The sequence below is a fragment of the Anthonomus grandis genome, chromosome 3 (genome assembly GCF_022605725.1).
Source record: "Anthonomus grandis grandis chromosome 3, icAntGran1.3, whole genome shotgun sequence".
In the NCBI taxonomy this organism is placed as follows: Eukaryota; Metazoa; Arthropoda; class Insecta; order Coleoptera; family Curculionidae; genus Anthonomus; species Anthonomus grandis.
This window is the reverse complement of record NC_065548.1, coordinates 47085615-47112967: the sequence shown is the minus strand read 5'-3', so window position 1 is coordinate 47112967 and position 27353 is coordinate 47085615. Positions and strand designations below refer to the sequence as shown.

General features: G+C 33.4%; 1 protein-coding gene across 3 annotated transcripts in view; it reads right to left on the bottom strand.

The window, feature by feature from the left end:
- LOC126734685 (cytoplasmic polyadenylation element-binding protein 1) overlaps window positions 1-27353 on the bottom strand; it is a 132828-nt gene that overhangs the window by 33579 nt on the left and 71896 nt on the right. For all 3 annotated transcript variants that reach the window (XM_050438394.1, XM_050438396.1, XM_050438395.1), the window contains 3 exons: window positions 21528-21660; window positions 13622-13795; window positions 13447-13540 (listed from right to left, as the gene is read on the bottom strand). In XM_050438394.1, coding sequence (XP_050294351.1) covers window positions 13447-13540; window positions 13622-13795; window positions 21528-21660 — 401 coding nt within the window. The remainder of the gene's footprint in view (window positions 1-13446; window positions 13541-13621; window positions 13796-21527; window positions 21661-27353) is intronic.

Sequence of the window (27353 nt, the reverse complement as noted above, 5' to 3'; positions counted from 1 at the left end):
CAATCAAATACCTTTTTGCACTTCAAGAATTAGTAGTTAAAAGACAAAAACAAAAATTTATAACCATCCGCCATTTCAATGAGATATATTTTAGGATCGATTTATCACAGATTTACTGGGATAATATTTATTATCTTGAGGACATAAATAAAAAAGTTCAATATTTAGAACAAAATATTAATTATTTATTTAATATTCATGCAGCCTACAGAACTATAAGAGTCAGTAAAAAGCCAGCTCCCTGGTTGACAGACACATTAAGACTTATTTTAAAGGAACGTGATAAGGCTTTGACTAAATACAAAAATCACAAGTGTTTAGAAAATTGGAGATATTACACGGAGTGTCGTAATTTTGCGTTGGCATCAATAAGACGAGAAAAATCTGCATATCTTACAAGCTTGGAGAGTGACAAAACTGGTAAAAAACTTTGGAAAGGTCTAGAAACTTTAAATATTAAAACAACCAAGAATAATAACGAGCTGCCGTTTAATATATCTGATCCAAATCAAATAAATGATTTTTTTGTAAGTGTTTTTAATAAATCTGATAAATGTGTAAACAAAATTAACTTCTCCTCCAGTAATAAATTTACCGAGGATAATTTTCATTTTTTTTTTGTAGACCAAAATACTGTCGAAAAAACTATAAAAAATATTAGGTCCAATGCCTCTGGTTTGGATAACATAACTCGACGTATGTTACACTTATGTCTCCCTGATATACTGGATCATGTCACTCATATTATAAATTGTTGTTTGGAGGTAGGATATTTTCCTACGGCCTAGCGTGAATCAGTGGTATGTCCGATTCCCAAATCCTCCAGTCCTGAAAGTATTCAAGATTTGCGTCCGATAAGTTTGCTTCCCGTAATCTCCAAAGTTCTCGAAAGAATAGTCTATATGCAGCTGTCATCATTTTTAATGTCAAATAATATCCTCCCTTCCCATCAATCTGGTTTTAGGAAACATCATAGTACAGCTAGTTCACTTCTAAACGTCACCGATAATATCATGCGAGCTCTTGACAAAAAGATTTCAGCCATTATGATAGCCCTTGATTTCTCGAAAGCATTTGATGTCATCGATCATGATTTGCTTGTAGCGAAACTGAAATATTATGGCTGGAGTGAGGTTGTTTTGTCCTTTTTTAAAACTTACTTATGGCGTAGAACCCAGAAAGTGAGGGTGAATAATGAATATTCTGCTTCGAAAAACATTATTTCTGGCGTCCCACAAGGGTCGATCCTAGGCCCATTATTATTTCTTATATATACTTCAGATTTACCCGGTCTAGTTGAAGATTCTGAAATACATCAGTATGCTGATGACACTCAATACATACATTATTTTGACTCTGCTAATTTTGATAACGTGGCTGATACTATTAACGCTGATCTGAACGTAATAAATCAATTTTCAAAAGAGCATAACCTTGTCATTAATCCTAATAAAACAAAAATGGTTTTGTTTTCAAACCGAGGATCATATAAAAATATAATGGAAACTGTTCACATTCAATTGGATAACGAAACTATTTTGTTCTCTAATACTGTGAAGGTTCTGGGACTTACAATAGACAATTCTTTAAGGTTTAAGGAACATGTTAATACTCTTCTGCAGAGGTGTTATTTACGCATGCGTAGGCCTTATACCAATAAACACATTTTAAATTTTAAAACTAGGAAAAAACTTGTAGTGACTCTTGTTTTATCTATTCTAAATTACTGCCTTATAGTTTATTATCCTTGCTTAGACCAAATAAATCGTTACCGCCTGCAACGCGTGCAGAATACTTGCTGTAGATTTATTTTTAACCTCGGAAAGTTTGATCATGTATCAGGCTCTATATTTCAGTTAAGGTGGTTAACGCTACCTTACCTATTCAAATTCTTCACTTCTACTTTTTTTATCGATTATATGTTAGTCAAAGACCTGAATATTTTTTTGAAAAGTTAATACCAAGAAACCATGTTCACACTCGAAATATTAGATATAATATCTTGACCATGCCGCACCATTCCACGGCTCTATTCGAGCGATCTTTTACTTATAATGCCGTTAAGTTCTTTAATACTTATAAACCAATATTTAATACCTCGTTAAATGTGTATAGGAAATATTATAAACTTTTGTTTTTAAATCAATCCAAAATATAGTCTAGTGTTCTAGAAGATAAATACTTTATATATACTTGTTTCTTTTTTTGTTTTTTTTTTCTCGTTTTCTCCTTTTAAACTGTGAATGTTAGGAAGGTTAAGAGTTAAAGAGTAGCTTTAAGCTAATCTTCACCTTCTTGGCAATGTAGTATTAAGTAATATTGTAAGATTAATATTGCTTTTTTTTTAATAAAGACATATTATTATTATTATTATTAAATTGGATCGTGGATAGCCAAAACAATTTAAAAATTGATTTGTTAATATAGGAAAAAGATTTTTTTTGGCTTTTCACGCCTTACCAATTTTCAAATACTTTTAAACAGAAATACGGTACGATATAGCAACCCATCACTTTAAAGAAAATTTAAAATTTTTATATCCAATTTGAAACCGTAAGTTGTACGTTGAAAGATTTTGATAAATTATCCAGTCAAGTTGCCAAAAGTTTTTTGAGACATTCAGACAGTCAATTATGTGTTTGCTATCATACTTCTAATAATTTATCTAAGCACCTGGCTAAGACCAAAGATAATATTGCTGCAACCCATATATCAGGAGTCTACAGACTCAGTTGTTCTCATCTTGACTGTAATGTGTGCTACATCGGGCAAAGCGAAAGGACAATTGGAACTAAATTAAAAGAGCATACCAAACTGATAGAAAATAACATAAATAAATAAGTTTATTAATAATACTTCTTCACCTTTCGCCAACCATATCATCGAGGCTAGACATAGGTTCGTACCGGAGGTAGACACAGAAGTTCTTCATGTTTAAGGCTTAAGGCTGGACTTTTTAGAAATCCTCGAAATTAATAAAGCCATAAAATCACAGATTTTGTTTGTGTCAACGAACAGACTAAGTATGATAGCAATCTATTTTTTAACGCCTTATAAGTACCACAACCTTCCGACTTCCAAATAACTAAATAATATCCTTCTTAAGAAATATTTATCATTCATACCTTCCCTCCCCCTTTCTTCTTAATTTACCCTTTTCTTAAATAACCTCTGCTCCCCGCACTACTATAGTAAAGTCCAGTTCAGAGATCTATTAGAATCTTTGATGTGTCGCAGATGCCGCACTAAATAGTCCGTGCGTCTATGTCGTATTTATTGTCGCATGATATACATGTTTAAATGGCAAAATTTTATATAATTTATCCATGAAATCATTTTAAATATACGGAAAACCCCATGTTTTACGATTTTGGGTTGGACCAAGTCTTCAAAGCAGAAAAAATACAGAGCAAGTAATTTAATAAAGGACTTAATACTTGACGATACAAATGTGTTAAATTTAGAATATAGAAGTAACGGTGGCTTCAAAAACTTTTTCCGAATGTCTAGCAGTGCCTTTGAACACCTACTTCAAATAATAGGACCTATGATTAGTAAGCAGGACACAAATTATCGAAACGCCATCTCTGCTCAAGATCGTCTAGCTATAACGACGTGCCGATGGGCTTTGCGTTTCCACCACTTGGATTCAGCTCGGCGTCCTTTGATCTGGACCGACTTTTGGTGGTTCGCCGTTCGGCAAGCCGATCGCCTTTTTATGACGATCGGCAACACGTTTCGACAAATTCGGTTCGAAATTGTTTATCGAATTAACTGGTTTTTATTTCATGTTGTCGTCCATGGATAATTTTTAGAATGAGTTAAAGATACTTTAATTTTTTTTTCTCGAAAACAAAGCCAGATATGAAGATAATAAGATAAGATACGAAAAAGTTGTATTTTTAGTTGCTTAAATACAAAAATAAATAAAAAGCTGCAAAACAATTATTGGCCTTGTTTTTTTCTCAACAATAAGCATGTGGTGCCCACTGACACGCCACTGGACCTAATAATTTCAATCTAGTTACAGCTAAATAAGCGTCTTATAACTTCAAATAACTGCACCAAATTTCAACCAAATCGGTTTAAGGATAATTATAGTATTTTTAAAATACCATTATTTTTTTTAACCTTCATCGCCCTGTATCTCAGAAACAAAGCAACTCCCGATATACGTTCATAGCAACTTTTTTTCATAAAACGACCTAACGACTCACCCTGTATAGTTTCGTACCGTAGTTAGGAAATACCCTGTATATTGGAAATTTAAGAAAGTATGTTTTTTTTTATCCTCAAGAAGTCCTCAAAGGTCATTTTAAACGTCGTCCTATATAAATATTTGACGTCTTCCATCAGGCGTCTTTTTCAATTCCGTTTAACCCTTTGTGTGCTAGTGTGCCTGCGGTGAGGACACTTACAAATTAATTTTTACTGACGGTCCTGATGTGCTTACAGCGAAGATATCATTGATGACGTATGCGGAAGCGTGTCGCTCCTCAACAACCAAAAAACAAGTTTCCCTGTTTTTTGGTTGTTAGAGCAGTTTTTGGGACCATGGGTGGTAAGATTTGCTTTTATATTAGAAATAAAATGTCTAGGATGATATTTATGTTATCGCTAGAATGCAATTTTGAGAAAAAGGTATTAGTTTATAGAAAATATATTGTGTGCTCAGGGCGGTGACACCAGTCTCTTAGGCAAATAATTTTCTCAAAATTTCATGAGTATTTTTTTAACGGTTTTTTTATAGGATTTTATTTTTATTTACAGATAAATTTTATAACAAGCTTATAAATCTCAACTCCAATGACCTGTATGATTATTTGGAAGAAATTGCTTGTGACAACATTAGCAAGTTAGGAGATGCTAGTGAAGATGAGATTGAAGGGGACGCAGAAATAGTAGGCCCAACGGCAGCGGCGTCGCCAGCAATTGATTTGTTTGACATAGAAAATATGCCTATTATATTTGAGAATGATACTTTATCCCAAGACGCTGATGCTGACTTAGCCGAATGGAGCAGTGAGGATGAGCTACCTTTGTCACTAATACGAGCCCAGGAAATTCGCAAAAAAACTATATGGACTAACTCCAACTCACACTGTGTTCGAAATTTTAAAGAATTTGGAGAAGAAATAGGACCAAACATTCCCACCGATATAGAAACTCCTACCGACATGTTTTTGCATATATTCCCTGAGCATCTGTTAGACCACATAGCTTTTCAAACTAACTTATATGCCTTGCAAAGAAACGGAGGTAATAGTCATGCATTTACGCCTACTAATGTAAAGGAAATAAAGGGTTTTATTGCAATAAATTTGATAATGGGCATAAAAAAGCTACCCAGCTACAAGGATTACTGGTCCTCACGATTGGAAATGAGAGATCCATTCATAAGTTCAATAATGTCAAGAGACAGGTTTTCATGGATGTTAGCCGACCTGCACCTAAACGACAACTCTGTACAGCCTGGCCGTGATCACCAAAACTTTGATAAGCTTTACAATTTTCGGCCTTTGTTAGATGTATTATCTGATACATATAAAAATGCTTTGAAACCAAGTCAACATCAAGCTATTGACGAGTCGATGATCCGATTCAAAGGACGAAGCTCCCTAAAACAGTTTATGCCAAAGAAACCAGGAAAACGTGGCTATAAAGTTTGGATTCGTTCCGAAAATTCAGGATACGTATGTCAATTTCAGACTCACACTGGTAAAATAGGTCAAATGACCGAAAAGTCTCTTAGTGGTAGACTTGTTAGAGACCTTACGAGAGACTTAGTTGGAAAAGGGTACGAAATATATTTTGACAATTATTTTAATTGGGTCGAGCTGCAAAAACAACTGCAAACTGAGTTGATTTACGCTTGCGGTACCATCAGAAAAGATCGAAAGAATCTACCAACAGATCTACTAGATGACAAGCAGTTAACAAGGGGTGAATTCGATTGGAGAGTTAGCACTGATGGGTTGACAATAGGCCAGTCCATTTTTTAACTAATTATCTGGATCCATGCATAAATCAATGGGTTTCCCGCAAAAAAAAAGATGGTTCCGCCGAAGATGTTACTTGTCCTGAACTAGTAAAGAAATATAATACGCATATCGGAAACGTGGATAAGACGGACATGTTAAAAACTCTTTATAAGGTTGACCAAAAGTCGAAAAAGTGATGGCATAGAATTTTTTCTATTTCATAGATTTATCCTTAGTAAATGCATTCATATTGTATCAAAAAAGAACGGATTCCAATGCGCAACTTTCTCTAAAACTTTTTCGACTTTCAGTGGGCCCAGGACTTGTGGGAGCTGAACAAGGTTTACCGAAAAGGGGTCGGCCATCGGCAACGGTGAATCATTTCAAACGTACTGTACCATACGAAATTCGGTACGACTCTTGTTCCCACATGCCTCTATATGGCAAGCCTGGAAGATGTGCTTTTTGTAGTACCAAGACGAAACCTCACAAATCAAGATGGCATTGTACAGGGTGGCCAAATAAGCGAGGTAAGCGGCTGTATCTCAGGACCTGTACATCTGGCAACAATGGAATTTTTTTATTATTATAAAAGTGGCCATGAGAAAATTCTGGAAATTATTTTTAAGTTCCGTATTTCACCGCAAGAGGGCGCTATTAAAAATTAAATAAAAGAAACGTCTTTTTCTCCGAAAACTTAAGTATTAACTTATACTTAACTTATACTTATAATTTGCTATAATTTTGGTTTTATGAATTATTGACATACGAACGATAGTAGGGTGGGGGAAGCTATTGAAAGTGGAATCATTGAAATGGGTGTAAATTTTAAACCACTTATTCGATTTAAGCGATTCAAAATTTATTTGCAAGATAAATGTAGCTGCTTTAAAAGTCTGATCTCATCACTACCCTATAGTTTCTAATAAAACCGCCAGAGGACGCAATTTGTAATAATTCCAGTTTTTTCATTTTGCTCCAAAAATTCAAATCGAATGGTGGATTTTTGACATCATATTTAAAAAAAGATAAAATTTGCAAAAATACTGTGAAAACCGCACGATGATATCTTTGTTTGTTTAAAAGCTATAGCGAATTAAAGTCTTTTACGCACTGAGTCCAAACTTATATACCGCCATCTAGCGCTCGGCCTTAGAATGTCTAGTTAACGTATATTAGGCGGCAAAACAAAAGAAACTTTTAAAAAGAATTGTATGGAAACGTCAAATATTTATTAGACGGCCAGTTTAAATCTGTTTTCAATTTTCTTTGCTCGATTTTTTGTAAAATGCCTTTAACAAATAATGAAGCTGTGGATTTGATTGCGGTTTTCTTTGAGTGCTTTCAAAATGCAGCAATAGCTGAAAGACAGTATGCCCTTCGCTATCCAGATCGCCGCCATTGTGGCAGAAGAATTTTTCCACGGTTGGTACAGCGACTACGCGATACTGGGCGTTTTAGTCGGCCCAAATTTAGAAGGCGTCGCTCTACTGGAAGAACTGAAGAAAACCTTATTAATGTGTTGGCCTACGTAGAGTTTAATAGGCATATTGGAACTCGTGCGTTATCTTTAGATTTGGGAATAGCTCGAACTACTGTTCAAAATATACTTAAAGACCACAGGTAATACATCTTTTTATTATAATTTTCTTCTCGAATATAGGCATTTCTTTTTATTTTAAGGCTACACCCTTTTCATATAATCCTACACCAAGCTCTAAACGAACATGATTTTGAGCGCCGAATTGATTTTTGCCAATGGATACTAGCAATGATTCGCGAAAACAGGGATTTGTTGTCACAGATTCTGTGGACCGATGAAGCCACTTTTTGTAACGATGGGAAAGTCAAGAGGCATAATATGCATTATTGGTCGGTTGAAAATCCTCGTTGGATGCGAGAAGTCCAGCACCAAGGCCGCTGGAGTGTAAACGTGTGGTGTGGCATTATCGGAATGAAAATTATTGGTCCTTATTTTTTTGATGGCACATTAACCGGTAATGTTTTTTTGCAATTTTTATCAAATTCCTTGCCTATTTTAATGGAAGATTTAACATTGAAAGTAAGACGGATCATGTATTTCCAATTGGACGGGTGCCCAGCACATTTTTCCCGTTTGGTGCGGCATCATATAAATAATTACTTTCAAGGGCGCTGGATCGGAAGGGGGAGTCTATATCCTTGGCCGCCCAGGTCACCCGACTTAACATGCCTAGACTTTTACCTATGGGGTCGTTTAAAAGATATTGTGTACCAAACTCCACCTACAACAAGACAGGATATGGAAAACAGAATCCGTGGTGCAATAAATGAAATATCAGCTGCTGAAATCGAAACAGCAGTTTTATCCACTCAAAGAAGGTTGGAAGCTTGTTTGGAATGTGATGGAAAGCAGTTTGAACACCTATCGAGGCATTAAATTTAAATTCAAATTCAAATATATTACGTAAAGTTATATACAAAAGTGTTATTGTTACATAGGTAAATAGCACAGATATTAAGAGGTTAAGAACGGCAACAGCCCGGCCGCTATGCAGGCGGAAAACAGGCGAGAGAACAAAAAGGTAGTAAAAATTACGACTAACATGCACTAAAATAACCCAATATCCACAAACTCAGAACAACGTTTCAAAAAATGTTTGATTTTTCAATAAAAATTGTTTGGTTTTGGCTTTGAAAATTTTTGGATAATTATAATATTTTTTCAATTCAGCAGGCAGTGTGTTAAAAAGAACTGGTCCATAATAGGTTACAAATCTTTGGGTCACATTTGTACGTTTAAATGGAATAAACATATTTATCTCTTTTGTTGCTCTTGTGAGATAGTTGATAGAATCATTATTAATTGGTGATAATGTAGTATGGACATAGTTTAAAGTGGAATGGATATAAATATTTCTGACACTTAGTAAATTTAGATTATTATATAGTTCACCAGTTGAAAATCTATATGGTCTTTTAAATATTATTTTTAGTGCAGAATTCTGAGTGATTAACAACTTCTTTATAGTATTGTTATACGCGCAACCCCATATAATAATACAGTACCTTAAATTGAATTCTATTAGTGCGTTATATAAAGTTTTTAACATTTTTACATTTAGGATTTCACGTACCTGATACAATTTATAGAAAATATTTCTAATTTTTTTATTAACGAATGCAATATGTTCCTCCCATTTAAGATACTGATCCAGTATAACCCCCAGATATTTGATTTTTTCAACTTTTTTTATTTTGATACAATTACATGCATCATTATGCGATAAGCAGTCATTATTATGAATAACAATCTCTGTGGGCGGTGGTTGATCTACTGACGTTGCGGAAAAACTCATATAATAAGTTTTATTAAAGTTTAAACTTAAAAGACTATTGTTGAGCCACTCATACATTTTACTAAGGCCAATTTCGGCTTTTTTAAAGACTCTCTTCCAAGAATTATCAGAAAACAATAATGCAGTATCATCTGCGTACAAAATAACTTCGCAGTCGGCCAATAAGCTTCCTATACTATTAATATACACAAGGAAGAGTACTGGTCCCAGCACTGTCCCTTGTGGAACTCCGGTTTTAATGTATTTAGGAGAGCTCATGGTGTTATTAATCTTAACAAATTGTTTTCTATCTGATAAATAATTTTTTAATAAGTTAAAAGGCCCGTTTCGAATACCAATTTTTTCTAAACGGTTAAAGAGAATTTCATGTGAAACGGTATCGAAGGCTTTCGAAAAATCCATAAAAACTGCTAAACTTTTTTTTCTGTTTTGCAGATTAATGTTAATATTATTAACTAAATCAAATACGGCTTTCTCCGTATTTTTTTTATCTCGAAAACCATATTGCTTTTGATATAAAAGATTATTCTTTTCCAGGAAATTCATTATTCTTGACTTTAAACATTTTTCAAATATCTTAGCAAAGTTATTTATGAGAGAAATGGGTCTATAATTAGTAGTTTCATCACGATTATCTGATTTAAATATAGGAGATACCAGAGAAACTTTCCAATCAGAGGGTAAGTTAAACGTTGAAAATGACAAATTTATTAAGTAAGCTAAAGGTTTTAAAATATGAACATGAATTCTTTTAATTAAATTAGTTGAAATTTTATCTTCCCCTGGTGCTGAGTTATTTTTTAATGTTTTAATGTGCATTATAAGTTCATTTGTATTAACTGGAAAAAGAAACATGGAGTTAGGATTAATTTTAATTTTTTCTTTAAAACTCGATGAATTTTTATTGATATTTTTTTGAATTTTTGAACCTACATTTGTAAAAAACTCATTAAAGGTATTACTAATTGTTACTTCATCTGTTATTATGTCATTATTTACTTTTATTTTAAAATTATTTTGAGGCGCTTTTTTTGATAGTTGGTAATCTCATTAATAAATTTCCATGTTTTTTTGTAGTCATTTTTGGATTCATCTATTTTTAGCTTATAATAATTATTTTTTGCCAATTTCATTACCTTAGTTAAATTATTCCTAAATTTTTTATATTTTATTTCATCGGCAATATTATGGTTCATGTTTAAAGATTTTTTCATGCTATCTCTCTGTTTTATAGAATTAATAATACCCTGGGTGACCCAAGGCTTACGTTTTCTTGTTTTGCTATTTAGTGTTATAATATACGTGTGTTTCCTTAGAAAATATAAAATTTGATTTTTAAAACAGGTATATGACTCTTCTATATTGTTGTTTGTAAACACTTCTTCCCATATCTCTTTAGCCAGATCATTTTCTAAATTTGTGTAATTTATATTTGCTTTCCGTTGCATGCTATTAAACTGGGCAATATTTTTTGTTACATTTTTAATAGATAGCCCAATAGGATAATGGTCAGTTAGATTAGTTTTAAAGATTAATGGTATGATAGAGTTTTTTCTTAAATCAAACTGATCTATTTTTAAAAATATATGATCGAGTGCTGTTTTAGAATTGTGGGTTTCTCTTGTTGCTTGATTTATGCACGACATATAACCATTTTGCGACATAACACTTAAATACTTAGTTACATTCATATCAGTTTCCTCCAAAATATTAATGTTAATATCCCCAATAAATATATTGCACATATTTTGCTTTCCTATAAATCCTTGTGTTTCCAGATCGTTTAAAAATAAGTTTAAATTTGTAGAAGGTGGTCTGTATACACCGGTAATACCCAAAGAAATATCGTTTATTTTCATAGTACAATGCAAGAGATTAGTTTCAGTTAGTTTTATTATTTGAGATATTGCATGCAAATTATTTTTTATATACATTACAACACCGTCATTTTTATTAAAAAAAGAGTTAATATAAAAATAAAAAATATCAAAACCAGCAAGCCTGAATGTGTCAACATTGCTAATTGTAAATGTTTCTGACAACACTACAATATCGATTTTTGTGATATCCAATTCATTCAAATAAATTATCAATTCATCAAAATTCTTTTGTAAGCTTCTGATATTAAAATGTATAATATTAAGCCCACCACTATCACTAAAAACTTCGCCAGCCCGTCCCATGTCATCCGCCAACACTACATCCAACCTGCTACCCTCCTCAACCTCATCACTAAATTCCAAAAAATTTGTCATCTTTAGGAAAAAAAAATGAAATCTTAAATATTCTAACAAAAATATACCTAATATATAAGTTACAGAAAAAAGAAAGCAACAAAACACGTATTTTTTTAAGCAGCCAAACATAATAAACCTCTATTATTTATTTAACTGCCCCAAAGAATTGAAATAAACATTAATTAATCGTTAATTGTTTTTATATAAAGGCTAGTTTAAACTAAAGAATCACTATATGAAAATTATGAATAAATATCTATATAAGGTGATAAAGTTTCTAGGAGAAACCAATCATTACGAGTTAATTACTGGATTCTTGAAGCAAAAGTACAAAGAAACTCGTGATTAAATAGCCATGTACACACAATAAAAACTCAATAAAAAGAATTAAATACCAAATATGTTTGGGTTTAAAATCGGTCCTTTTCAGAACCATAATTTAAATATAAAAAGAAATTCGTTAATAAAATTATTCGTCTTAAGAAAGTCACATAAACTTCCAGTCATTCTGTGATACATAGGTATTATTAATTTATAATTTATCAATCAATTATTACTTTCATAATTTATTAATTATGACAACATCATGGTATCCTAGTTGTGGTAATACTAATTAGAGATTTTTAGGCGAGACACTAGATGGCGGTACGTAAGTTTAGGCTCGGTGCGTAAAAAACTTTAATTCGCTATAACTTTAAAACGAGCAAAGATATCATCGTGCGGTTTTCACAGTACTTTTGCAAATTTTATTTACTTTTTAAATAGGATGTCAAAAATATACCATTTAATTTGAATTTTTGGAGCCAAATGAAAAAAACTGGAAATATTACAAATTGTGCCCTCTGGCGGTAGTGATGAGATCAGACTTTTAAAGCAGCAATATTTATCTTGCAAATAAATTTTGAATTGCTCAAATCGAATAAGTGGTTTAGAATTTACACCGATTTTAATGATTCCACTTTCAATAGCTTCCCCCACCCCTACTATCGTTCGTACGTCAATAATTCATAAATCAAAATTATAGCAAATTATCTAGGCTTACTAAAAATAATATCAAAAGTATAAGTTAATATTTAAGTTTTCGGAGAAAAAGACGTTTCTTTTATTTAATTTTTAGTTGCGCCCTCTTGCGGTGAATCACGGAACTTAAAAATAATTTCCAGAATTTTCTCATAGCCACTTTTATAATAATAAAAAAATTCCATTGTTGTCAGATGTACAGGTCCTGAGATACAGCCGCTTACCTCGCTTATTTGGCCACCCTGTACAATGTAGCTGTTGATATTACATTGATAAATAAATAAACATAGTTAATTATTGTTATTTTTTTAGGTGTGATGTTGCCCTGTGCCTTTCAGATAAGAAAAACTGTTTCCGTCAATATCATACCAAATAAATTTTTTATAATCAATGTATTTTTCTAGCAATAAAAAATTAGTTTTTGCCATTTTTTTTTTTGTTTATCTGCCTAGTGTCCTAACAGTGAGCACACCTCATTGTAACTAACTCATATGCAAAAAAAAGACTTAATATTAAAAACATATTAAATAATCTTTAATTAATTGAGCAAAATAAAAATTTTTACCAAAAGTAAAAAAAAAAAAATAAATCCGGCCTCAAAGGGTTAAGACGTATTTTAGCCTTTATCGTAATTTATACTAAGAAAACGGTGCTCTTCTGCCAATAAATATGTTATAGCATTTGCACTGATATAAGAATAACGGTTACGTTAATTCACTTTAATTTATTTGAACCATGGCAATTACGAATTTTTAAGGAAAATTTAAATCGTTGCCCTATTTTTTCATCATTCAAAAAACCGTAATAAACGAAGTTATTCATTTATTATTCTTGTATAAACTACTGATAAACTAATTCTAAAATACTTACATGCAGCTGTTCTATGAAAGCGTGCAGCTTTTTCTAGCTGATAACATTCTGACGTTGGGGACAGAGTTTCGCCATTTAAATTCCATTTTTCAAGCTAAACAAAAATAAAACCAATGATAAATTCTGATTATTTATAATTGTGATCTTTTATTAGTGTATACTTCGTCAGTTTTACCTGTAATCCAGCTTGGGGTGAAAGAGGTGATAAAGGGTTCAAAAAAGCAGTCGGTTGCTGCAAGTACTTCAGTGTATTCAAGGCTTGCAAATTCTGCAGGTTCGACAATTCCACATCGGAAAGGCCGGTAGGACTTAAGTTTTTCGAGAGGTTGTCTGCTAATGTCATTGAGTTCTAAATAAAGAATATATGAATGTTTGAATAACCATCCAAAAGTCTTCATAAACAAACTATACAGGGTGTCAATTTGAAAAAGTACCACCCTCTATATTTCTAAATCAAAAAAGAACAACACAAAGTCAATATTTCTGTCCCGATATAAAATATAAAAATTTCCAAAAACACTTCAAATTTATTTTTGTGGGGGACATTTTTAGGTTAGTTTTCAATCAAATTGCAGCAGACTTCTGGCCCTATAACCTCTAAATTCTTATTAGAAAGGGGGGGAGGGGGGTCAAGTGATACCTCACCTAATTAAAACTGTAAAGATATTTATTTTTTTAAGTAATAACTATTGTAATGAAAAGAATATAAAAAAGTAAATTAATTTCTAAATGTTTAAAATGTTGTCCATTCTTTTCCAAATAGTATATGAGCGGCTTATATATAAGCAAATGCTGCTTTATTTTCACGAAAATCATTTACTTTTTGAGGGCCAGTCTGGTTTTCGTAAGGGATTTAGTACAGCAACGGCCCTGCTCAATATTCTTGATAACATAATTAAGGCATCAGATCGTGGATATACGTCCGCGGTTGTGTTTCTCGACTTTAGCAAGGCATTCGATACTTTGGATCCAAAACTTTTTCGAGCAAAGCTGAAATATTATGGTTTTGAAGAAATAACTTTAGATTTGCTCGGGGATTATTTGGAGGGGAGATGGCATAAGACTTATTTTTAATCTACGCTTAAAAGATCACGTCAGCCATAGACTAAAGGAGCTTCAGTGGTTAAGTATTGAGGACAGACAGCAGCTTCATTTTGCTTCCTTTCTTCATAGGATGCTCAAAACTGAATCGCCAAACTATCTATTTGCAAAAATTACACCTAGATCAAGCCTTCATAACCGAGATACTAGATATAGAGACTATTATGAAATTCCAAGGCATAAGGGAAGCTTCTTTAAATCTTGCTTTAGCTATACTTCTGTTAATTTATTAAATCATTTGCCTGGAAACATAAAAATGTTTAATCAATCAACTTCGACTTTTAAAAAGAAGTATAAAAGTTACCTTTTTTCTAAATACTAATCACTTTATTTATTTATTTATTGTTTTTTTTTTGATTAATCACTTGTTTTTGTCTTGTGGATTCTGGAGAGAATTTTGCCTTATTTTTTTTTTTTGCTTTTGATTTACTTTTGTCTGGTAGACTAGAGACTATTTTGTGTTGTTAGAGACTATTTTTTATTTTAATTTACTTTTTGTTTTGTAGATTTTTTAGGGACAATTTTCAGTTGTATTTTCTATTTATTTGAATATTTAATTTACCTTACTGTATGTTTCTACGTTGTTGTAATTATTTAAATCTTATACTGTGTTTTTGCTATGAATACTCGGCTAGCAACAGCTGTGCTGAATGTCACCGAGTATAAAATAAAGTCGTTTTTTATTTATTTATTTATTTTATTTATTATTATTATTATTTAATAAAGTTTGCTCTCAGATTCCTCTCTTTTTTAACAACTCCTGCCTGGATTTCTCTACACGCAGCTCGATTCTTCATTTTAAATCATTCAAACTGTTATGTTGTGTTTTAAAAACAATTGATTTTATTAAATACCCCCTTAAAAAATGTAAAGGTGATAAATCGGGTGATCGTGGTGGCCCCTTGGATCGTTGTGTCAATTGCTCCCCATCGACCAACCGATCCATCCGCCAGGAAATCTATCATTTAACCACCCTCTAACCAGAAGAAAATAGTGTGCTGGAGCTCCAACTTGTTGAAAGTGTAACAACTATATTCCAACAGAAACCTTTTAATTACCAAGTTAATGGCAATATTATGTGAAACTCTTGTACTTTCCCACTTTAACTATGCTGATTTTATTTATGGCCCTTGTCTTCGTCAAGCGAAACAATATCGTATTCAAAAGGTGCAGAATACATGTATTCGTCTAATTTTTAATTTAAGAAAATCAGATCACGTATCGCATAAAATTAATGGGTTGAACTGGTTAAATACGAGGGCGGGTCAATAAGTCCGTGACTTTTTGAACTTCCAGCCCTTTAATGGAAATGGCAACTCTGCTCCTGTCAACAGAGAACTGTCAGTTGACGCCTGTCAAAATTTGAACAAGCTGCGTCATTTAGTATGTGTTTGACAGCTGTTGATAGCAGACTACCACTCGTTTTGAGAAGAAAATGGAAAAAAGTGAATTTCGTGCGCAAACTCGTGTGCAGTAATTATTAATTATATTAGATATATTTTTTATCAACCCGCGTTTAAAAGTATAACACAAGCGCCCGTACTATAGGAGATAATGCGATATTCAAATCAACAACCAAAGTGCTCCTGGCATCCTACGTATACCGCTCTCTGTCTCGCGCAAGGTACAGCTCATCTATCTTCCTCTATTTGTCGTGGGTGCGCTCACATCCGCGTCCATAATTTGGCCGAAAAGCTACTCTCGACGACCCATCTTCTCGGCTTTTATCACGCTCGTTACCCAGTTTTATCGTGGATTCGGCTTTTGTTTTAATGTTTTGTAAATCGGACCACAGGCACAGATTACCTAAACCAGATGCGAATGTAAGCCTGGCGGCATGATCTGCGTTCCCCACTAGTTTCGTCTGCTCAACGTCGGATCGAATAGTATGGGAGCACAATTATTTTAGTTTCAGGCTTGCTTCGGTACCTGTGACGCTGAGAAGTGGCATAGTGCGAGCGCAAATATTTTTTTTTTAACTATGACGAGTTATAAGTGCCTAAGTAGATGCTGTTCTTCTGTGAACACAGAAGTAACCTTTTTTGGTCTTCCAAGTGATCCTTTTTCAACAAATTTCTTAAAATATGGCGCGCAGCTCTCATAAAACTATAACATTTTGTTTATAGTAGGAGCTTTTGGTTTGCTGTTTATCAATTGCACTAAAAGTATAATAGAAATACTAATATAAAAAAATAGTTAGTACAATGCAAAAAATAAAAACTCTTTAGAGTTACAGGTCGCTAACATATGTATATAATAAGTCACATTTCTCTTCAGCAAAATGTCAAGTATTTGTTTTTATTCTGTTTGCCCCTCGGTTTACCCTGCCTTATCAAGTCTTGTAATATTTATTTTATTTTTTCACTTTCACACAAATAAAAAAATTGTTTTTAAAAGGACATTTTTTTAAAATGTGCTTTAGAAAATAAATATTTTTAAACCTTTTTTTATAATATTTATTTTTTTCTTTGTTATTATCTAGATATGAATAACATTAAATCAAATAAAGATATGATTGACCAAACGACCAATTATAAATTTGTTCAAAGTGTACCATATGTATTGATGAAACATCTTTAATGTCCTATCTTTATTTTAATTTAACAAAATATGAAATTGTAGGCTGGGAGGATATTGGAAAAAATGACAATAATAATATCATAGCACAAAATGTTGCTGCTATTATGGTTCGCGGACTTTTTCATAACTGGAAGCAACCACTGGCTTATTTTTTCGTAAACTCCCAACTTAAAGCTTCAGATATTTTAAAAATATTAACTGAATGCGTTAAAAAATTATCAGATGCTGGTTTATTTATCCAAGGCTTAATAACTGATATGGGCTCTAATTTTATACAGCTTTCTAGAATGCTAAAGGTTAACGAAGAAAATCCTGAATTTTAATTGGGCGATTTGAAATTAGTTTACATTTTTGACCCTCCACATTTATTAAAGGCTACTAAAAATAATTTAGCCGAAAATAATTTTCATTTTGACAACAAAATAATGTCTTGGAAGTTTATCGAACAATTTTATGAAAAAGATAGCCAGCAAGTGTATAGTTGTGCTCCGAAACTTACTAAATCCCACATATATCCTAATAACTTTGAAAAGATGAAGGTAAAACTGTCCACTCAAGTTTTAAGTCATAGTGTTGCGAGTGGAATAAATACATATATGACTTTAGGAGCACTTCCTGTAGATGCTTTACCTACAATTGAAATTATAGGTAAATTTAATACTTTGTTTGATTTGTTTAATTCTACAGATACGTCCCACCCGAATAAATTTAAAAATGCATATCAGGGTCTTGATTATCAAGTTGAGTTTTTAAATCACATGTGGCTATTTTTGAAAAACCTTGAAATATGCAATAATAAGGGAAAAAAATTGACAAAAAAGTGTAAATTTCGTTCGTGTTGGATGATAGCTATCTATGGATTGAAAGTTTTATGGCAGCGCCTTTCAAATTGCGGATTTAGCTACCTAAAAACCAGAAAAATAAATCAAGACCGTCTTGAAAATTATTTCGGAAATTTAAGGCAACAAGGAGGAAACTGCGTATATTCAACCCCAATTTAATTTCAAAGAGCCCATAAAAAAATATTTTGTCAGAATTTTTTACACTCTGAATATATGAACTGCGAGAACGATTTAGGCGTGCTTCTAGCTGAGCTAAAAAACGTTTCAGATGAAAATTTAAGAGGAGTGATGCTTACGCAGTCATCTCAAATATGTAAGGCAATAACTGTTTCTGATTGTGATTATAGAGAACACAGTTTAACCACACAAAATGCTTTTAAATATATCTGTGGTTACTTAATTAAAAAAGCTTTAAATATTCATATTTGTCCCATTTGTGTCAGTTTTTCAGAAGAATCCGGCAACCTTGATGCTTTAAATTTATTAACTAAACTAAAGGCATATAGCAACACCGAAACGAATATTTTTGGTAGTTTAAAAACACCTAGCGAGAAATTTGTATGTTTTATTTATGAATTAGAAAAAAAATTTATTTCAATGTTTGATCAAATATCTACTAAACCTGGCATTTCTCATAAATATTTAAATGTTATGAGTTTAATAAAATGTAATCATCCCTGTAATAATTTCCCTCGATTAGATATTGTAAAGTTATTTATAAGACTATACTAACAGAGATTTGAAATCTTTAAAAAAATCGGAGAAAACTAATAAAAAAATTCGAATTCTTAACCATTTATAATAAAATAAATATTTATTAATAGATAGTTTTTTTTTTAACTGAACAACTGGTGCAAAAAAAAATGCGTGTTAAAAAATCTATGACCAATGGTGGAAATCATCCGCTACCGGTAAAGGCCTCGCTTTGGCTGGAGCCGCGCCTTTGTACGCCGCTTGGGTTACGAACTTGAAAGGTGCCGACGCAAGCTTTCGCATCTGGTTTAGGTAATCTGTGCCACAGGCGGCAGGAAGACGTTTTTTGTTGTTTATTCGGCAAAATTTTGTTTTTAATCGGTTCCGTGATCGATAGTTTGTGTGTGTGTGAGTATTTCGAGAGTGAACAATACAATAATTATTATTGAAATTTAATAATGAATCGTGTAAACTTTTTAAGTAATTTTTCAAATCTTTAAAGATCTGTCGATATTTGAATCAAGCATTGTCAAAATAAGAATGACACCGATAATATTAAGGCTAATGTAGAATTAAACTTTGAAAGTGTCAAAAGAAGAAGAACTGACGATAACTTAAGAAGTATTATTGCAAAAGAGGTATGTGATACAGTTGTTACCCAAGCGAAGGACAGATTTTCCTATCGAGGTCATCTTCAAGCAGCTAACTTGTTCGATAAAGAAGCGTATCCAAAATATAACAAGACCTTTCCAGTGGATATTTTAGATAATGTAGTTTCTTTTTATCCAATTTTATGTAAAATTAGATTAAGAACTGAACTAGAAGTCATTTACTCAAGACCAGATTTCTCACAAAATATTGGAGCTATGAACTTGCTTTCATTTATTTTAGAAAATAATCTTGGCGAAACATTTGCCGAAAGTATAATTTTTCTTCACGTTTTAAAGTTAATTGTTATTGTTTTTAAAACTGCAGAGAGGTGGCAAAAAAATTTTCGTGCGAGGTTCCGTGATGTGTAAATGCGATTGTTTTGTAACAATGTTCTTTATTTTTGATTGCCAAATTAAGAAATTTATGTGCAAACTTTTTGTGATTGTACCATGATGACTGCAAACCGTCATGTCTCAGATATTATAACATATACTTAGGTACGTCCAGTTATATTTTTTTATTTATTAGTAAGTATATATTTATTTGGATTTGCGCGCCCCTCCATAGTGAAATGTCACGAGCCGCCACTGTCATTAGGCATTATTTTTTACGGAAAAAATCATCACTCAAAGCAAGGCTAAGCTTGATAAATATTATGTGGACTCTGCACCATCCATTTCCATGGTAAAGAAGTGGTTTACTGAATTTCGATGTGGCCGTACAAGCACGGAAGATGCCGAACGTTCTGGACACTCAGTCGAGGTCTCTACATCCAAAACAATCGAAAAAATTCACGATATGGTTTTAGCCGATCGAAGATTGAAAGTGAGAGAGATTGTGGGAAGCATAGGCATCTCATATGGTTCAGTAGTTTCAATTTTGAATGATCATTTGGGTATGAGAAAGCTTTTCGCAAGATGGGTGCCGCGTTTGCTCAGAATCGACCACAAACGCAACCGTGTGACAATTTCCCAGAAGTGTTTGGCGTTATTCAACCGCAATATGGACGAATTTTTGCGTCGTTTCGTCACCGTGGACGAAACGTGGATCCACCACAACACGCCGGAGACCAAACAGCAGTCAAAACAGTGGATTTCTTGGGGTTAATCGACGCCCAAGAAGGCAAAGGTCGGCAAAGTCATGGCGACCGTTTTTTGGGATGCACGCGGTATAATCCACATTGACTATCTTCAAAAGGGGAAAACAATCAATGGAGAATATTATACCAACTTATTAGATAAATTCAATGAGGAACTGAAAGAAAAAAAACCACATTTGGCCAAAAAAAAGTTCTTTTCCACCAGGACAATACAAGGGTCCACACATATGCAGTTTCCATGGCAAAAAACCATGAATTAGGTTACGAATTACTTTCTCATCCGCCCTATTCTCCAGATTTAGCCCCCAGTGACTATTTCCTATTCCCAAAGTTAAAGAAATGGCTCGGCGCAAAGAGATTTGACTCCAACGACGAAATCATCTCTCAAACAAATGCCTATTTTGATGACCTCGACAAATCATATTTTTCCGAAGGGATAAAAAAATTGGAGAAACGTTGGACTAAGTGTATAGAACTCAAAGGAGACTATGTTGAAAAATAAAATAACTTTTTATATAAAAACCTGTCTTTTATCCAAAAAGTCACGGTTTTATTGACCCGCCCTCGTATGTCAAACCGTAGAACTCAACATTTGGCTGTTTTTATCAATGTTTTAATTACTAATTTAAAATTCATATCTAAATCTCTAAAAAAATTAATTTAAGGAAGTTTTTCACTTATAATGCGATTAAAACATGTAATTCCTTGCCAAACAATGATTTACTACTTCATAATTTAACTAAGTTTAAGTCAGAATTTAGGTTGTATTTGTTTAGAGAACAGTTGAGCTCCTATTTTTTAACTTACTAAAATTGTGTGCTCCAGAGGTAACATGATGGTTGTATATGATTGCATACAAAGGTATTTGTTTGTGTACAGTCTTGTTTTGGTGCAGGTTGTGAGTTTTATTTCTCCCCCGTGTTGGATATAAAGAAGGGTATAAGTATTTTTTTGATGATTATGTATATGTATGATTACCGAAATTTATTTATTATTTATTAGGATTAAGTTTGAGTAGCCTTAGGCTAAACTTCGCCCTTTTTTTCTTTTTCATTTGTAATATTTGACAATCTGTTGTTTTTTTTGAATAAAAGACTGTTGTTATTAATACTTACCAATAAGTTAGATAATACATCAGGAGTATTGTTGTTTACTCCCACCGCTCCATAAGAATGTGAGGCATCATATGTGGAGGAACTTCTATTTAACAAAGGATATGAATTGGAAGGATTATTTTCACATGAGTCACTAGAATAAAAAAAAAACATAATAAAAATAAGAGAAATATATGAGATCAAAACGTTAGTAGCACAGACACATTTAATAAGATTAATACAATATACCTATAGCCCTAGTGTAATTAAGAAAATTTGAAAAATGAAACATTCCTTCTAATGTGGAGTTCAGAATGGAGGACGATAGTGTTGTAAAAATCCGGATTAATTCAATATCCGGACAGCATTGATTCGGATGAATTGAAAATTCGGTTTTTTCATCCGGATTAATTCATCCGCTCGATGTCTCGCCCGTTCGGCGAGAGATTAATCCGGACTCTTCGCATCACTAGAGGACGACTCCATACTAGATGGACACACGATGTGAAGACTGATTGGAAATCTTTGGAGATTGGAGAAAACTGGGAGGCGTATGTCCGACGATGGACGACTAGCTGACAATGATTCATCGGCTGGTACTATGCTACAGATATTTTATCGGACATGGCCTGGATTTAACCTTATATAGGAGCTAATTGCTTGACTATTTAAATATATAACTATATTTTTATCTTCTGGCGATGGACAGTCTCCTCAGGAAGCTAGAACTTGAAGTATTCTATGCACAGGCATACGCGGACGAGGGACTAGTGGATGGTCACGGGTAAATTCGTGAACACAGTCTGTGAGCGAATGCAAGTCGCGTGCAGGATAGTGGAAGAATGGTGTCGGGAAACAGGGCTGTCGGTCAACCCTGAAAAGACCGAGCTCATTCTCTTTACTAAGAGGCGGAATTTGACAGGCTTTAAACCTCCCATTATGTATCAGACTCGCCTAACTTTGAGGCAGCAGGTCAAATACTTCATCATTTTAGACAGCAAGCTCACATTTAAAACTCACGTAGAGCAGGCAGTAAATAAGGCAACGGCCCTAATATGGCAATTACAGCGAACAATAGGTACAAGATGGGGTCTAAAACCCCACGTTCTCCAGTGGCTTTATACCGCAGTCATACGACCGAGGATTTCGTACGGATCCGTGGCATGGTGACCAGCCGTAAGAACATACCAATTCTTACATCCAGATGCACTACAGAAAGTGGAAAACTAAGGTTAAAGAAGGGGTTCCAATTTGAAATTTCGACAAGGGAAGAATGGTCGGCGAACCAAATTAAAGAGCCAAGTGGTTTCCAGGCCTGGTACACAGATGGATAATGGATGAAAAGCACCAATTCAGCCGGAGCTGGAGTGTACAGGATGGAAACAAACATAGGAGAATCTTTCCCGCTAGGGAAACATACCACAGTTTTCCAAGCGGAGGTGTTTGCTATACTCGAAGTAGCAAACAAACGAGAGGCATTGAAAGGTAACGGGAGGATTAAGCTGCCCTCAAGGCGATTCAGAAACCCAGGGCCTGGCTTAGTGCTAGTCCAGGAATGCAGAGACGCATTGGAAAGGCTTGCAGCACACAGGGAAATGAGACTGATTCCAGGACACCAAGATGTTGAGGGCAACGAGCGGGCCGACGAACTGGCAGGGTTCCGTTAACCCCTTCGTAGGCCCCGAACCTTGTCTCGGTTTTAGCTAAAAACAAATCTCCCAGGCACTTATTAATTGGGCCTGGGAAAAAACAAGCAAGAATTGGAGACGGACAGAAGGATGGCAGGACAGGCCAAGGAAATGATACCAGACCATGACGGCTTTAAAGCAAGGCGACTGCTAACAAAGACCCGACAAAGTATCAAAGACTTGGTGGGAATCCTGACCGGGCACAACAGTCTAAACAGGCATCTACACCTTCTTGGTATAAGAGAAAGCCCACTCTGTCCGAATTGCGGTACAGGGGAGGAAACTTCATACCACATACTAGGTATCTGGAGTCGCCTGAGAAGGAAAATTTTCGGAGCAACGACACTCCAACGGGAAGATCTTAAAGATCTGGACTGGGACAACGTGCGAGCCTTTATTAAAAGGACGGGCCGACTCAGTTAAGACCGCGCATTGGGAGTGGAGGCGTAGGGGTGGGTGATTCTGGGGTTGGCGAAAAGGGACTGTTCAGGCCAACTTGCCGAGTTCTAGCTTCCCCACCCTTACTACTACTAATGAATTTTTTTATCTTGGATATGCATTTCACAATATTAAATGGCGACAACTTATGCCTGTAATGCAGTGGAATAATTCCTCAAATATGAATGGCAAAAATGGTAATATTTGTTTTTAACAAATTGACATGGCCTATCACAACACTAAGAATGAATCAAATTTCTGCAACAGAGGCATTTTTAATAGGAAAAACACCCACTACTGGAGTCAAGAAAATCCGATGAACTTCCATCCCTGTAATCTGCAGAAACACTAATGCGAATCTTTGGTGTAGTTTAATCTTAGAATATTGAAATGCGAGAATTAGCAATGCCGTGGAACTATGGGCAGTTTGTTTGCTTGCAATATCTCTGATGCAATGATGCCAAATGCTTTTCTAGAAATGGCAAAAATAACACACTTTATAATGTCATAAAAATTTGTCACTTAATTTGACAGGCGCAAAATAATACTATTCCTCTTTAATAGAATATGAAGCATTTTTTCTCATAAAATATAAGTCCAAATTCAAAGTTAAATGTAAATAACGTCCCCATATTAGAGAAAAAGGCAACAACATCGCAACGCCGCTCGATCGCATTGTTGATTCACCGACATACTCGTAAGTAATCTTTACCAGTGACGTCGTGAAAAAAAATTTACATGATAAATATTTATTATTAATTGATTATGCTTCAAATTATATACAATATTACCGTTTATCAACTCTTTATAAGTTTTTTAATGTACTTCATTAGAGTAACGGTAGGTACTTATCTAATAAAAAGCATTTTTATGAAAAACACATATTATTATAATTTCTTAGTAAGTTGCCATTTCAAATTTTTTAGATGCCGGTTTAGGAATAAGAATGTTAATATTTTTTTTGCTTTGAAGTTGTTATTTTTGCGCTTAGAGTAACATATATTTCTACTTTTTATGTTAAATCCAAATTCTGACATCAATAAGTTAAATTAACGATATTATATGTGTTGATATATAGCTGAAAATTTTCTCTTTTGAAAATCAATCAATCAATCAAATATGCTTTATTGTCAAAAAATTTAAAGCATTTTGTAGACAAAGCTATACATAAAAAGCAAAACACACAAATATAGAAACCAAAATACAAGTACTAAATAAATATATACAAAACTGGGTACAAGAGATGTACCTGGTCAAATTTCTTATACTAAATGTAAAAAGTAAGAAAATAGGAAAGTAAATAAAAATAGTAACAAGAAAGTAACAAAAGCAGTCAAAAACATTAATACAATGTTTAAAAAGTCATAAAAAATTTTATAGAAATTTAGCAATACAAAATATTGCTATTCTACATCGTAAAAAAATTAATAATTAGCCAGTGCGTGCATGATACTCAAAAATTAATATAAAAAAAATATTTACAGCATATAAAGGTCTCTCCAGTAAATAAGATTTCAAAGCATCGAAATCGAGCAAAAGATGTCAATGATTTAATTTCCTAAGTCAGATGTGCATTTTTTCAGCTCCGTAAAGAATAGAGTTTTTATTAATTCTGACCTTGGGATTGGCACATAAAGATCATGCTCTGCGTTTCGAAGTGGATAATTGCGAGATGGTTTATTAGGAATTTCTGATATATGCTTGCGAACCAAGCAAATAGATTCAAGAATGAATAAAGATGGAAGAGTTAGTATTTTAAATCTTTTAAACATTTCTTGGCAGTGAGCTCGACTATCAATCAAGTCCTAGTAAAATGCGTATAAATTTGACACCAGATGAATTGGTTTGTAAACAAAAAACTCCCCTTGCCCTTGTGCACGTGTTGAACTCAAAATTATAATTTACTAACTCTAGCCTTTCAATGTTCTAAGGGTTTAGTCGGCTCAAGAATTGAAGGTCCTGTATTTTAACTGACTGGTGAGCGCGGTCCGTCGAAATGTTGCCTGTCACATTTCGTGATTTCTTAGATAATTAAGTCTAATAGATAGACAACAGACCTACTTCCAACAAGACGGCACTTCTGTCCATAATATTCGTCAGATTGATACCCTATTAATGGACCTTTTTGATGACCGTTTTTTATTAGCTAACGGCCCTATCGGGATGCCTCCTCGATCACCTGACATAACGCCTATGGATATTTTACCTATGGATTTAGAGCATAATTGATGCAATTAATAATATTGAAGGCAGAATCCTTAGAATATTGAAAGGCTAGAATTAGTAAACAATAACTTTGTTTAAATTCAACATGTGCACAAGAGCAAGGGGGGTATTTCGTCTACAAACAAATTCATCGATTATCTGTTGTCAAGTTTACACGCATTTTCAAAAGAGTAAATTTTCAGCTATATATTAAAACATATGATAATGTTATTTTAACTTATTGATGTTAGATTTTGGATTAAAAATAAAAAGTAGAAATAGATATATCTTATTCTAAGTGCAAAAACAACATCTTCAAAGCAAAAAAAAAACATTCCTAAATTATTTCTGAAACCGCTTCTAAAAATTTGAAATGGCAACATCGCCCTGCAAAAGTTGATGTGATCTTGCCAAAAGTCATCTTGACAAACAGTTTTGTGTTTACATTCCGCATTTGTTAAGTTCTGTATTTTTTCTTTAGTTTTTGGTTAAAAAAGGAAAAGTCATTTCAGTGTTTTTGTGAATTGTTACGATAGTAAAAAGTTGTGCTGTTTGTACCGCACCCTTGGAAAAAGGCGATTGAAGCCGATCTTTTCACAAGTAAATACCGATATTGTCATAACGTCATATCAAGGGACAACCGTCGTTATAAACGAAGAATAATAAAAACTTATTAATAAATCTATAATACAGGGTGTCCATTTATAAACTGACACATTTTAACTGCTTATAAGTCGAGAACGAAAAATAAAAACAATGTGCGGTTTTTTTTGACAGTGTTGCCAAGCTTCAAAATTTACCTGAAATAGGAGGAAAAAAATTGATGATTTTCAAAGGCCGATTTCTCAAAAATTTTATACGTAACACCCTGTACTTTTTAATTTTACATGAAAGCCTGTTAAATCCCCTTTCCGAAAATGTATAAATTGTCTTAAATTCACAATTTTTTTTACAGAGCCAATTTTAGTAAATGACACCTTTTTGAAAATTTTCTTACAATAAATACCTATTAAATAATATTCTCGATATCAAGTGATAACAATAGCAATTGTAGCTTGTCAAGGAGGTGCACAATTTGTTTTGTGGGCTTTAACTACTGTGAAATCTTTTTAACGTCATTCGTTGGGCAGTCCCAATAATTTGATTTCTATATATATTTTTGCATTTTTTTAAAGATTTTGAAAGGTTCAAATATGTTTACCACCCGGGAAAAAGCACGTTGCGTGTTATTATTTAGTGAGTGCAAATCAGTTACGCAGACGAGAAGAAGATTTAGGCTAATTTTTGAAAGGGCTCCACCTTCTCGCAATTCTATACTTCATTGGGTACGCCAATTTTCCCAGGAGGGAACAGTTAAAAGAAAAGTTAGAACAAACCTAAATGCACAAGATAATCTGTTGGATGATATTTTGCTGGTAAAAGAAGTGTTGTCCTTAAGCAATAACCAAATATCTATTAGGAAGATAGCTCAAACGACAAATATGTCAAAAAGTGAACTACATAAAATTCTAAAAAT